Source organism: Glossina fuscipes, unplaced genomic scaffold, assembly GCF_014805625.2.
Source record: "Glossina fuscipes isolate IAEA_lab_2018 unplaced genomic scaffold, Yale_Gfus_2 3, whole genome shotgun sequence".
In the NCBI taxonomy this organism is placed as follows: Eukaryota; Metazoa; Arthropoda; class Insecta; order Diptera; family Glossinidae; genus Glossina; species Glossina fuscipes.
In genome coordinates, this window is record NW_023998417.1 from 13,062,061 (window position 1) to 13,077,984 (window position 15,924).

The 15,924-nt window shown below is 33.1% G+C and overlaps 1 protein-coding gene across 1 annotated transcript in view; it reads right to left on the bottom strand.

Annotated features, from left to right (window-relative positions):
* Window positions 1–14,085, bottom strand: part of LOC119635207 — a 48,539-nt gene extending 34,454 nt beyond the window's left edge. Inside the window, exon 1 of the mRNA XM_038029898.1 lies at window positions 13,429–14,085. Within this exon, the coding sequence (XP_037885826.1) occupies window positions 13,429–13,471 (43 nt within the window). The 5' untranslated portion in view covers window positions 13,472–14,085. The remainder of the gene's footprint in view (window positions 1–13,428) is intronic.
* Between the last annotated feature and the right edge of the window lie 1,839 nt (window positions 14,086–15,924).

The following is a 15,924-nucleotide window of genomic DNA, read 5'->3' on the forward strand; positions in this document are numbered from 1 at the left end:
AAATTTGTATTTATAATTCAACGACTGCCTTAAGTAAAATGTTTTAATTAATATAAAAATCGCAGGAAAAGATTGTTTTTCTTAATTACACTCAAAAGATTTAACGTACAATAACAATATATTTTGATTTAATACCGTATGCCTGTAGATTATCTATATCCGTTTGTACATAAACAATGTATATAGCGGGATAATAAACCACAACGCGGAAGCGTGTTAACAATGGGATTATTCAGCTATTAAAACAGCGATCTTTATGAAAGCATGTTGCGGCTGATGACATAAATCCTCAATGTTCGACGATAGCGTCTTTTTGGCTTTAGTCAAAAGTATAAAGATTTTTGCGTGTAACGACTTGGTCGTAAAACCAGAATGCTATAAGTGCTGTCATATAAAGCAACGAAAACAAAAGCGAAAATGCTGTACAGAAAACAATAAGAAGAAGAAGATGATGATGATGATGATGATGATGATGATGATGATGATAATGATGATGATGATGATGATGATGATGATGAGAAAAGAAAAACATAAGCCCTAAAAACAGAAAGAAATTGGTGTGAAAATGAGACCACGAGCAGGACAAGCGAAATTCAGATAAAACAAAAGAGAGATCATATCGTGAGAAAAAGTAAAATTGTGTACCGGAAGCCGGATGCGATAAAATTGTTGAAAATGTCGATAAGCTTTTTACACTGAACTGGACATTACGGATGAAAAGATAAGCGTGTACTTATATATGTATTGTACATGTATGTATGTGTGTATGTGTGTGTGTGTGTGTGTGTTTGTATATGCATATACGAAAATTGAGTAAAACCGCTAAAAGCAATGACAGTGACAATGCGTTCTGGCAAATGTGTTGATAATAACAATAACCGAACGCGATAACATTAACAAGAATTATTGTCGTAAATTAAATTCTGTATAATACGGAGCTTAAAAATTTCAATCCATAACAAGGACTTTACTCATAACGACACCAGCAACAGAAACAGTAACCATAGCGTGGTCTGACTACAAATTTATAGCATACTTGTCTTTTGTGCGTTCGGTTTGATGACACACAGTCAGAGATTTCTTTTCATTTGCATGTGCGCTCGTGTATATGATTGTCTTTCTTTTATCATGTACGATGTGCGATTGTTACCTGTGCATAAATTCCTTCGTCTTTCTTCGTTTCAAATGCAATGCAATGAAATTCGTTTACTACATTTCGACTAAGTTAAATATAAAAAGTTACTGTAAAAACATAATTGTTTACCGATTAGCTTATGTGTAACGTTACTATCTCCTCGCTTATCATAAACAAATTTTCAAAAGAATCATTCGGGCTTGCGTTTCATTTTTGTTTTTGTTTGTTGAAGTAATGCCGATCTTTCAATTTTCCGTCATTATCTTCATTATCCGTGCTCCTGCTCTACTCCTAAGCAATCATTTTTAGCTTTAGGCTAAAAAATTCTTTTAGAGAAGCAAAAGACAAACAACGAAAGCAAAAAAAAAAAAAAAAAACAAAAAAAAATGATTATAATTTGGTTTGAAAGTCAATCATTGTGTGCACACATGCCTACATTGAGATCGGATTTTAATTATTTGGCTGCATTTAAATACTGATTGGAAAATTTCCACAAAACTGATTTCTTCAACGCTTTGTTTTATTTGACGAATTGTTTTAGCCGTTATTAACGATTCCGTGCGTAAAATGAATTATTTTGATAATAGCAGCATTAATAAGTAGGTTTTTGTTTCGAAGCCGCCGCCGTCGCACCGCGGATGTTGACGTTTCTCTCTTCAGATATGGAAAATACACGAAAATTTTCATTTCATAGAAATCCACAAATGAAAGCGCTCATGGCGTACATCCGCAGCTTGTGGCGGAACGTATCGACAAATTCTCGGCAATTTATAGATAATGCGTGCATATGGCTGAAGTCGCTGGTGCGACACTAACAAATAACACAAGCTGCGTAACAGTACTGGCAGCAGACAAAGGCAGAAAAGTTATGTTGCGAGTGCTTTTAAATTGCTGTCAAACGTATTTATAAGGTATAGTTGAGTTCTTGTCGACATCAGATTTATATTTGAAGCGGCGTAAGAGTGGAAAATACCTGAAGCGATGTCTATTAGTTGAATTTTTGGTATACCTTTCGGGCATTCCGACGTTTAGTAATTGCGTCTACAAATTGTTGCAGATCAGATTGCTATTATTATCGTATTTATTAGGTATCCATTATTATTGGCAAAAATTTAATGATTGTTTTGCTAACCACGATTTGTTGTATGCGGGTGGTGGACTCATTTCCTATTCTATAGATAGTTAAGAATTTGCCTTTATTGCTCTTCTGTGTGGTGGAAAAACAAACGGCACTAAAGGCACTAATTTGTCTAAAGACTGCATAACACTACGGTGCAGTAGCAAGACTCCGTATCTCGATTCCCTCAGAGACTTTGCCATTTTTGCGAATTTGACAATCCATAGTAATAAAAAACTAACCATATTTCTGCAATTTAGTAACGATGCGTCCCTGCTGCTTACAGGTTAGTTTTTCTTCAGTTTGCCTGGTGGCAGCTTCCATCCGTATCATCATCGATCGTTGTACCTGCATATTATAGGCAATGCAGCTGTCGTTCAACTCTTACGTCCGCTTCTCGCGAATTTTAATCTTTTTCATTTTTCATGCCTGTCTGGTTGGAATCTATGACGTCATATATACCAGCTACAAAAGCTTATCGTTATATGAAAAATCTAAGCATTCTACAAATCCCCTATCTTTTGTTTCTTTTTCATTTTTATTACATGTTTATGTGAATTTTTTGCCTTCCTTACTTACTCAACAGTTTATGTATATGTGTAAACATGCGCGTAACACGACCGCGTAAGGATATAATTTTTCGATAAACCGGAGAGAGGGAACTTACCCTATTAGAATACCACATCATTTATACATAGTTCGTCTGTTGCTTGGTTTTACGTCTACTAAGGGTAGCCATTGTGTTTACTGTGACATTATTGTCTTTGTAAAGCCTCGTTTTGTTTAAGAAAAATAGTTTTTTTTGTTCTGTTGTTTATCTGAGTTATTTGAGATTTGAAACAAATGCGAGAATTTAACAAGCGTTAGAAGAAATTTTTGAATAACTTTTCATTTATTATAAAAACTAAGAAATATAATATATTTCTGCAATGTTCAAAGCTTATCGTAAATTTAATTAAAAAGCAATCTTTCGAATAATTCGATAATATTTCATTTATTAAAAAAATCTTTGCCTGCCAGCTTCGCTACATATATAAGAGCATTTTCACATACACATGTTCAATTACATTAGGAGAAGCTATTATCAGCAAACTTATTATTGTTGAATTCCTAAAATGCATTATTTTGCTCTGTTAATTTTCAATATTGTAAAAGTCACAAAGAAAAAAAAAAAAACGACGAGCTAAAATGCAAAAAGAGGAGGAAGAAGAAGAAGAAGAAAAAAAATCGTAAAAACTCGATAAATATTATTTTTCATATTTAGAAAGACAGAGAAGACAAACAAAAGAATAAACTTTAAATGTAAATATGGCATCAATATAAATAAACTTTTTAAAGTCCAATAAAGTTTCTCCGGTCGTTTTGTGCCATGGTTGGTTTCTTCGTCGTCTATTTTTTTTTTTGTTTTTTTTTCAAATACTATTACGAGAAAGTTTTTTTGTAACTTTTACTAACAATGCGATAAATGGATACCAAATCGCTGTGTGTATGGCATAATAATGAAAATTTTTCTAACTTTCTGCTTGAATAATGCATGTATACGGTGATGATGTTTTAGGGAACTGACAACTTATACATTATTATCATAAAATGAGTTGTACTTTGTTCAAAGGAAGGAAACTTTAATTTTGAAAATTTTTTCTATTATGTCTTTCACTGGAAGAAAGGTTATACAGATATACATATACATATATATATATAACGTATATATAAAGTTTACCTTTTCATATATATATGAATATATATATATTTCTCAGTTGATCATGTAAACCACTGCAAAATGCCTACCTACGCCGAGACAGTATTGCTAACAAATATTATTCTGAGTTTAGTTTGCATTCAATTATGATAATGCTTATCGTTGTAAGAAACGTAATGTACTTTTTGAAAAACATATCGGGTTGTTTCCGCCTTCGACAGACGTCTTACTTGGAGGTTCATACGTAAGCGCGGCTAAGAAATAAACAGAAAGGATAGCAATACAAAGCTATGTAAAATATGCTCAGCCATTCAAGTCAAATTGCATTATGTTTGTTCAAGCAGTGGAAACTTCTTGAATCATCTAAATTAGTTGACCACTATCTCAGTTTTCATTCTGAGGAATTACCTATCGGTTGGGAAGAAGAGGAAGAAAAGTTGGCGCAAAATAAAAGGAGAAAAAACTGAAGGAGCTTACAAAATAGTGGGAAGTGTAAGAAGATTATAATGGAGAAAGGGACAAAAGACTGAGCAAAGGAACAGAACACACATGTAGGGAATAAAAAACAAGATAAGATGAGTCGCGTCATCGTTTCTAGGGATCCCGCTATCAATGGACAAGTATTTTGAACTTATTAATGTGAGGCGATTAAGCTTCCTGAGCATGACACTTGTATGTATGGAGCCCTTTAATTATTATTACACACACACACACACGCACGCCTTACGTTAGTAAAATCTGTTACTGATTAAATTCGGACTTGTTTATATTTTCTTAAAAATATTTAAATAATTTTTTCCATCGCATTTGAACTTGTGAGTGAATTCATTAAGCACTTGATTTGTTTGTTTGTTTTTCTCGTCCTCGATTCTTTCTCTTTCTGTTACTCATTTATTATTTACAACCGAATGTCTGTTGTTTGATGAGAAATTACTGCAAATGAAAGTTAATGCCTTTAGATGATAATGATGATGGAACACACAGCCTTTAATGGAAATTGAATACAAGCAAGCCATGCTTTAATATTATGTCTTGGCTTTATTTGTTTTGTTTTTGTTTTTTTTTTTTTTTTGTCATTTTGCATGTTTCGTTGTGGCTTTTGTTGGAGTTATTTTCGAAAAGTTTATCGTCTAAGTTTAATTGTTAATGTTGATGAAATTAAACTACGTTTTCTTTCCTAATTTAAATGGTTTTTCTTTTGTTATTTCTTTCGAGTTTGTTGTTGTTGTTCTTGTTTTTTTTTTTCGGTTTGATTTTTTCCACAAGAAGCAGTTGAAGAAAAGGAAGCAAGGATTTTATAGCCGTGGGTGGAATGGTTGCAGTACAGTGTTTTTGATATTTTGCTGCTCCTGGTAACGCTGTAGCTTCCCTTTTGTTGTTAAGTTTTCTGCTTTTCTTTAAATCGTACTTAACAACTTCAATTTCTGTTTTTGATTACTTTTGTGGCAGTCAATTTGATGTGACTAACGGCTTCTTTTTCAGTCAACTCATCAGGCAGCCAGTATTAGTCTATGTGCTGGTGTTGCTCTGCTTACTCTACAATATGTTAACAGTAATGGTTATGTTTTGCATTTCGTCCAAATACATTTATTTTGCGTTTTTCTTTCAAATGTTGTTATATGCTCTCGCTCTCTTACTCTCCCTCTCTCTCTCTCTCTCTCTCTCTCTCTCTCTTTCTCTTTCTTTCTTTTTTTCTCTTTTTCTCTTTTTCGTCGTTGATTTGTTTGTTCACTATTTGAATTCTTTCGAAATTTGTTTTCCGTATTTTAATTGTGTGGGTATGTGTGTATGTGTGTATGTGTGTGTGTGTGTGTTTGTGCCTTTGTTCGTATATATTTTGGTAATTATATGCCATGATTTTGAATTTGTCAAGTGGCATCGAGTTAATTAGTTTGTAATTGCTATTTATGTTAGGTTTTATGGCTTATGTCAGATTCCATTTCCTTTTACGTGTTCCTTGGATTTTCACTTTGCGTCCGATTAAGGGTGAACCAAAATGATTTCCACAAATACTATGCAAATAATTTACATCAATTAAAAGTTTTATTAAACTTTTGAAAAACCGGCACAAGCACGCACCGAATCCATTTCTTCATTTGCGTTCTTTCTGTTTTTTGTTTTCTTAAATAAAGATGAACAAAAAGCCACTTAATCATAAAATGCGAGAATTACTGTAGATTTTAATAAAAATAATAATAATGCTTCCGGTGAATGTTTACTCGTTTTTCGTAGGACAATAATTATTTGGAATACAATCGAGATGCAAAGTGTTGAAGAATTGCGCAAAGCTTTTGTTTTATGCTCACCAGAAGAGGGTAACGATGTATCTTTGTATTTGGCATTTCACTGTCAAATTATGTCATGTCTTTTGTAATATTTGGAAGAAACTAAGTTTGTTTGTATTTCGACTGACGGCACAACAACCAAGCCTTGCACAAACAACTCTATTATGAAGGAAAAGATTTCATTTCAAAATGCTATGCCACCTCTCTGTCTCCTCTGTCGGAAGAAACGAATGTGACTAAGGAATTTGTTGCGCTAGCACCTCGAGGGCGATAATCACCGAAATCAGCGCATAAGCGAAGATGGGAGCATAATAGCTACGGTAGACAGATGTGAACCGTTAAGCTATTGCACATTCACTTCAGCATGTTTCATATCGCGTGCATCCGTCCGCTCCTGCATCATTTCACATATGCGTCACTTCATGCATTCATCTTAGGGTGCACTCAGACAACCGTCCATTTACAATTCTGTCTAACAACCCACGTAACCGTTCATTCTTTCATTCTATATCTACTTTTCATTGACTGCATATCTGTATTAAACTCTGCCTACCTGCCGGGCAAAAATTTATATAGAATACCACAACGATACATTCAGAATTCTTCCTACAATTTAACAACGTAGACGCGGGGTGTGGAGATATAGTGCGACAGCTCCATACCCTATCCTGTAACGCTTTCACAACAATTCTTCATCTAGTGTTGTCACAGAATACTAGAAATTCATCTCGTTGCCATGGAAGGCCTTATCTTCCATGATAACCCTTCTAGCAATTTCCCCACAACGATATTATAAAGTTATACCTTTTCACAGGCCGAAGATTTTTGTCCAAAAGTATGGAAAATGGGAAATTTTTTTTCGTATATAATAACTTTGGATATGTTTTTCATAGAGTTCGCTGTTAAGTGACTTACCAAGCTATCTAAAAGAAGAAATCTCGGTGATTATGGTCTTTAGATTGAACACAAGAAAACATGAATGGTCATCAGGTGGACAGAAATTTTAAAATTTTTATTCAGAAAATATTGCTAAAGCTTTGTATACAACATGACGAACATGACCGCATTGCAGCTAAACAACTAAATGTTCTTAAAATCCCTTTTCAAAATATTTACATCTATAAAACCTATAAACTCAAGTACAAGATATCGATCAAAAATTTGCAATAATTTTTATTATACCTCACAATAAAGTAAAAGTAATTAAGGATTATATGAATTTTATTTGCATTTAAAATTTTCAACAGACATACATATCATGCAACTAAAATTTTGCCATGTTACGATTCAATGAGCAGAATGGATATATATGTATTATATGTGTAGAGAAAATATAGGAGTAAAAAAATCTAATAATATTAAAAATGAAATAAATTTAACAGAAAAAAAGAACAAAAATTGCTTTTAGCAAATAATTCATGCAAACTATACATGAATTAATATATTATAGTATTTTCTAAATGTTTTCAATAGGCGTACACTTTGAACGTGACGTTAGCACAGGAATTAGTCCGGTCCATTTTGCAGTCCACTACTGTGCATTTCTTTCATACTTTTGTTAACAATGACGGGCGCCGCACTTGCCGCGCCGCATTGCGATGATGTATCGGAGTTTTTTCAAAAGGTTCATTACCCATATTGCTTTGCAATGAAACAAGCATAGCGTAAAGGGAAAAACAAGAAGCAATGGCAAGGGCAGAGGGCGGGTCTAGTACGTATGAACTTATTAGATACAAAGAAGAATATGTGTGTGTATATGGAAGAAAGAGTTGTCAGAAACTCTCTCACTCTCGTGAACAGAATAAACGATTTGATGAATTTTCATATTAATAAAGATATTTTAATGCATAATTTACATATACGAAAAGATTATTCTCGTGCGGCAAGATGGGAAAGGGGAGATAGTAAAAGTGTAACAGGAAAATAAAGTGAGGAAATACTCGCATTTGCTTATATTTTCATTACTATCGTTATAATAACTTTATTTCCGCTTGAACACATGCGTCTGCTTTTGTAAGAAATGGATGCTAGTCATGTACTATACACAGTTGCGGGCAAACGTACTCGCATATATGTAGGCACGCATGTGCATATGTATATATGTATGTACTTATTATACATAAAGCAATCGTGGATTGCTTTGCTTATTTTGTAATGTGATGGTGGAATGGTCGCAACTACTCCTGCTTAGCCTTGAGGGGCGCAGATGTAGAAAACAATGAAAAGAAATAGTATAGTGGAAGTTCATATGATTTATATTACTTATGGGTAGACTATGGCTACTTAAGATGTCGAAGCTTGCCAGCGTCTGAAATAAATGAAATTGAATTTTAAAATAATGATGTACATGAAAAAAAAAAAAAAGGTAGTCATTTGTTCGTCGGTACGTTTATATGCAGATGGCACTATCCATATATTTATAGAGCTTTTACGTCTGTATGGCTGACCTGAGTTTGCTTTCTTTTGCCGCAAATAGACAATAACACGGGTTGACTTGTTATAGCAACATGCTCGAAATAGTACATGTCACGTTGTGTATGCGCAATAAGTGTATTTGCATAAAGAATTTTATTGTGCATCTTCGTTTGCTAAGTCAATACATGGTATAAAGGCAGCTTTTGCCTACTTGTACATAAAGTGTAGTGCTCAGCTATAGAAATATGTAAATGTGTTTAAAAGAAACCCTAGTTAAGCTTTTACTTTACGTAAATCACTCTTTAAATTATGCGCACATACGTAGATTTGAATGTTTGTTCGACATTTGCTTACATGAGCCCACCCCCACCCCTTCTTACTACACACATATAACATTCACGAAGGCATACATGTGCCTGTCTACCGGATTGTGTTGTGTGTGCATTAAGCTTTTTGTGTTACGTTGAAGAGAAAATCTCAAATAAATGTTGATTTTCGAAAAATAAAAATAAAATAAACTGAAATAAGATAAAATAACAGGAACAGCAGCAAAATAGTATTTGCATGTTATCTGTGAATGTGTGTGTGTGTGCTATTGTGCATATCTCTCATATGTAAGAGAATATACATGCATACATAGCTGAAAGTAATGCATTGGCTTGTAGCAAAAGCCACAACATACAGAGTAATGTGTGGCTGTGGTTTGTGTTAATTTTTTTTGCTGTTCTGCCTTGTGTTTGACTCGTGTAGTAGTACGGCTGCTTGCTATACTTGAAAAGAAACTTGCTTTAAGGCATTCATATTTGTATGTTCAGATATGTATGTGTGTGTGTGTGTGTATATACATATATATATATTTTTTTTTTTAAATATATTTAAATGCAATCACTAAACGGATGTGGCTGAAATGGTAGAACGTGCAGTTAGTTATTTTATTTTCTATTTTCGGTTGAATATTTCCTTACATTTCTCGTGAGAGAGCAAAGATTTTTTTTTTTTTTTTCCTTTAAAATATTACCAAAAGCGAAAAAATTTGTATTTTATTTGCAATGTATTTACAAAATTGCATTCTAATAATATAATTATTTCATACGTTCAAATTATGTGAAATATCAGTTTTTGTTTGCTGTTCATTTGAATTATCTTTCGTTTTTGTGCGTTTCCAAGTTCAAAAACGAAAAGAATAAAGAAACAACAAACAAAGCGAAAGATCCGGTATATGTTCAACCATCTGGTGCATAAGAAAAACTTTTATGCTCACAAATTTCTTGATACTTTTGTAAACGCATATAGGTAAGCGAAGTATTTTTTTTTTTTTCTTTTTTTTTTCTAAATCACGTACTTTAGCAATAACTTTATAATGAAATATGTTGCAACGTGAGAATATCGTTTTCGTGTGTTTTTCATAAATTCTCACCTTCTAACCGCACGTCATATACATATGCATGTGTATGTGCATGCACAAACTCATTCAAAATTTATATCATACAATGCATGCATATATATGCTTTTTGTTGTTTGTATTATGTTTTGCGCAGCGCATCGACAAATCCTCTTCTGGAACATTTCACATTTATCATTGGATCGTTGCAGATGTTGTATTTTGCATGTATTGAGAGCGAAGGCAAACTTTCCTCCAAAGCGAGCTTTGCTTTATTTTATTCATATTTATTTTACAAAATTTATTACACATGTACATGTGCTGGCAATTATCAAAATGGCATAAGTTAAAATAATGAAAAAAAGTTAATTTTACTTAATCGAAAAAATATTGACTCAATAGAATTAGGACCAGCGTTCACATGCTCTTTTCAGTCCGTCATTTCGACTTTATACCCGTCGAAGCTGATCATTTCATCTAATTCCATTTAATTAGTGATGTAATCGTTCTTATCATTAGAAAGCGGTTCAGTGGACCGACAAAAAAATTTGATCCATTTCCATAATCGTCAACTTTTATACTCCTTATGATGGCAAGTTTTTGCTTAGAAAGTTAGATTGCAAGCATCGAACCGGCTCAAAGCAACTCGAAAGGAATACGCACGTATCGTTTCTAGTTTGCATTCTCTCTTTTATAGCACGAGTAAGAAACTAGGACACAAATGTGAAGGGTATGCACTATAGTTCTCTACGGAAAAGCTGCATAAATCCTTTATTTTTATTTGATTCGATTGCAGTAGTAATCCTCTAGAACACATCTTTTCATCAGAGATCCTATAAACTCTTTAATAAAGATAAGACTCAAAATTGGGGTAAACCAATTTGGGATTGGAGACCATGTCAGAGCGTATTTCACAGATCCAAAGAGTTGCGCAGATCTCGCCTGAAGACTTGTTTAATATTCTACGAATGTATGGCTGTTGCCTGCTTTCCATCTGTCCATCTCTGTACCATAATTAAAAAAATTGTACTAAGAAGTTCGCTCGTCGAAGTATGGAGATATTTTCAACTTTAGAAAAAAAAACCGAGTTGAAGCTTTTGTCTTCAATGCGCTATGCGTTGCGATCTGGTAGCCATTACCGCCACAGAGTACGTGTTTGAGATTTTTTTCATTCTTACTTTCAATGGATGTTCCTTCCGCAAGAGCTATTATAACTTTTCCATTTATTCGTCTCCGGTTGTAGTTGTAATGTAGCGATTAAAACATTATAGCAAACCAAACCAAATATTTTGAAAAAATTTAAAAAAGCAAAGTTTTACTGCAGACACTCGCAATCATTTGTTTATAAAATTGTCTGATTTTTCAACGAATGTTGTCAATCAATTCTTCTGATATGACTTTTATAAAATTTATGTTAAAAGTTTTATTTGGCTCTGTATGCAGTCGTTTGTAAAAAATTGAAAATTCAAAATTATTATTATTATTTTTTTTTTGTTTTTGTTTTTCTGCTCTGTCCATACACTATATGATTTGACTTTCGTGTAATATAAGCGTTTATTGTTTCAACGGCTTCGTCATTTGATTTTATTATTTTTGGTTTCTGTAGCGTGTGGCCATGACTTCCTTCCCATTTCGCACTTGGCGCATATAAAATATATTGAAAAGTTATTGTTAACGATATTAGCATGAATTCGATATATGGCTATGAAGTCATAGACGAATTTATTGAATGTTTTTCTATCAAATTTAATTTCACTTATTTAATTCTATATCTATTGGCGATTAAAATAATGAAATTGCTGTCACATATGAACATGTGAACACAGAACGCTGAACAACGATATTTTTATTACATCATGTTGGCAGGGAACACAAAACAGTACAACAATAACTTTGACTTATTTTTATATTTCATTCGAAATTTAAATTTAAACATAAATCGATTACAAACTTAATAGAATGCATGGTAAACTAGAAAGCATTTATATTAGTGCCGAAGTGATTGGTTTTAGAAATGTTTTCGTTACGCAATCTATTGTAGTAGTTATTACCCTTTTTACGGCATGCTTTTAAGTGGTTTTTATTAATTTAAGATATTTTTATAGGTTTTTTCCGTTTTTTTTTTTTTTTTTGTTTTTTTTGCTTTCATTTAAAAATTTGATTTTTAATACTTAGGCAAAAATAAACCTTACGATGTAAATGGGAATTGTTGCTGAAAATATAATAAAAAGTTTACGATTCTCATACGCATTCTGCACATTTAAGAGTAAAGAAAAAGTTTTTATTTGAGTTAAGAAAGAAGGGAAATCATGCTTGGTCCATAGCCGTCCAACCTTTGTTTCAAACGAACACGCGCAAAAATTGCTAAAGAAAAAGCTTCCGATCGTCGCAGTAACTCAGGACAAGAATTCTTTCGCAGCCACATTTTTACGAAAATACATTTCGATTTTCGCTCCCTAATGCTTAGAAATCTAAGTAAAATTTGAAGACATTGACGCAAGCTTTATCGCGAATATAGAAGAGAGAAATAAAATTGACGACAATTAAAATTTCCATTGAAGCTAACTTATGATTCATTTCTCTTCATTTTTTTTTTTTTGTAAATTTGGTTGGTTTGGGCCGCAAGTTGGACAATTATGCTATAGTCTCATCTTCGATTGCCGCTTTTTTGTTTTCTTTGTTGAAATGCTTAAAATTTTGCACATTTAAAGAAGAACGTTGAACCAGAAGTTCTTGGTAATTAAAAAAGGTTTACAATGCAAAGGAGGGCGGACAGTAAATGAAATCTTTTTTTTTTTGCCAAACTTACTTCTAAGATATGGAGTGGGGTTGTACGTGTGTATTAATTGGAATTATTGATAACTGCATTTTTTTATTTCCATTAAAGGGTCTTTAGAAGACTTTTGACACATTCCAAAATACTTGTAGATAAATACAGTTTCCACAACGCGTGCACCTTTTACGGTACATGCGAAGAAATTTAATAGTTTTGGACAAATGCTTTTTTTGTGATAAAGGTACATCGTTTGCCACGCAGCTGACGACAGTACAAGTCTCAAACTCTGTTCTAAATATCATTATATTGCATAAAGTAGTGATGACATGAATTAATTATTATGCTTTAGTTTAAAGAAGTAAGAACATCATAGTCGGGCAAGGCCGCCTAGTACAGTTATTCACTCGTTTTGATAACAATACGACAAAGATTACCCATATTCGGGAGAAGCAATGGTCCCATCTTTAGTAGAATATTTTACATTACGTTATTTTACTTAGTGAAGGAGTGAGTTTAACCAAAAAATAAAAAAAAAACAACGCCTGCAAAAATTCCTTTTTAACTTGAAATTATTATTGTTTAAGCTTGAATGCATTTTGTTAAAATAGTTTATCACTTACCAATAGATAATAGTGTTACCATAAGCAACTGTATGGCATTCATGTTAAATCCTTTTTGATTTACTCCAATAATCCTTAGCAATCAGCGCAAATCCAGATGGCAGCTTGTTAGTTGAATAAAACGTACACACATACATGCAGACATACATCTATGCACGCATTCAGTTAAAATATTTTATTCTATTACTTGTACTCTCTTGTTCTCAAAGATTTTCCTATTTATCTTTCACTTTCTAAGGCTTTACTCCGCCTTCGTCGGCGGTGAATGTGCAATTGCACGTCTTTATATAGAGACGTGTGTGTGTGCGTCGTGTTTTTTGTTTTTCCTTTTACTTGCCTCTAAGGTTTCATTTTACATTTTTATTTATTCATTTTTGCCTTTTTCCCGTTCCTTTGCTTAAAAAAAAAAAAAAAACAAAACGTAAATCTCAGTTGCTATCGAATTTTATAGAACTTTATTGTCGTATAAGTATTTAGTATACACGCGTATATGCATTTGTGCATATATTCGAGTGTATAGGGCCGGAAATTTTATGCTGTATTTCTTAAGCGTGAACTAAGAAACCGGAAATGCGTTAAATCAGTGTTAGTTTGAATTATTTGCAGGAAAGCAGTGAAATGGTTTTCTCTGAGCTTTCTTTCCTCTGCTTTTTTTTCTATTTTTTCTTTTGTACGGAGTAGGAGGAAATTGCCATTGCTTGCCGCGTGAATCTATGCGTTAACCACAAAGAACATTCACCAGCGTATTAGTTCTATGGTCGGCTGTGACAAATGTGTTGTTACAGTTTCATATGTTTTACGATGGGTTGGTTTTTAAACACTTTTTTCTTACTTTTTTTTTTTTTTTCTTTAGTATTTTTTTCTCTTACATTTTATATTCTCACAGCGTGGTATATAAACTCGGTTCATTTTAAATCGCATTTCTTGTTACTGTGTTCCTGCCGACATACTTCGTTTCTGTTATTTCTTTACTTTTTTTTTTTATTTTATTTTCTATTTTCTTTACTAGCTTGTCATGAAAAATTTATGTTATTTTTTATATGAATATATAGGTGTCGAGGGGAAGCGGGTAGCTTTACATAGCATTATTATTATTATTTTCTTTTCTTTTCTTTTCTTTTTTTGAAAGCAAACAAAGAGGAGACGAAAGATGTTATTTATTTACATTTTTCCAATTTTAAATGCACAAAAATGTGTTATGAACAACACAAGCAAATAGAATGCGGAAGAAGTAAAAGAAAAGAAAAAACCAAGAAAAGGAAGAGGCAAATAGAAAGAGGTAGAGAGAGAGAGAGAGAGAAAAAGAGAGAAGAAGGAAGAAAAGCAACAAATAATTGTTGTTATGTGCTTGCTATGAGCATTGCATTTGAACGCACTCATGTGTTTGCGGTTTAAATTAAAGAACGGCACATGCACACAAGCATACGCACATTTATGGCAATCTTAGTATAAACATTAAACAGGAATCATTTTTTAAGTGAATGCGTTCCGGCATAATTTTCTTCTCATACATTTATGCATTCGTTTTACTTTTCACATTCTCTGAACTGCTTCCTTTGTTTGCAATCTAGATGCCGAGGGATTATTTGTAATGTCACCTAAAACAATTTCATTTTACTGCCAACTACGATAACACCGTTAGATTAGCCAATCAAAAATTTCCTCTGGAAGGCTGGTTAATAAAACCATTAAGATCTCGATCGGAGGATTTTTCAATCTTCAATTCAATGGTGTTTTTGGTTTTTAAGGATGGAGATATTTGCTCGATTTTATCGACGGTGATGTAACACATTGTATCACACGCTAGAAGGCTCACAAAGCCAGTTCGTGTGTGTGTGTGACAGTCGATCCTAGTTTTTCCAAAGGTGTTCGCTTATCAAGTCTGTATTTTTCTTTCATTGAATTAATGAGAATGTTTTTCAGATTTTAGGCTACTTTCAAGGAACCAAAGTATCATCTCGGACGGTCGACCAGTAATGGTGAAGATATCCAGCATCAGTGGGTTTAGTTTACGAATCGTATACCATTTGTGCTATGGACGAAATGAATTCCGTAGTGTATACGAAATAGCGCAACTTGTGCAAATAATGCCACTCCCTTTTTGTTTATCTCTTCTCCCACTTTTTTACTCATTTATTGGTTAATACGCACTCATTGAAAATGATTAATGGAATAGATAAAGGCATTCACTTGCTTTCCTTTCTAACTTATCCTATGTAAGAATTTTAATCGTGAAATTTTGTTTTTTTTTTTTTTTTTTTATAGAAAAAGGAGAAAAATGTCTTTAAAATCTGTCATCTATCCGTTGAATTCCATGAAATAGTTGTTGCAGTGAAGACTTGGAGAAGAGTTGGGTCTTCGACAAACAATATCTTCTCGAAGTCATGATCTCCGAGCCTCTTCGATGACACTCGAAGATGTAAACGCAAGCACGAATCAGTTTCCATTCAATGTTTCATAACATTGCATATGCAAAGCTAAAAGAGCTGCAAAATT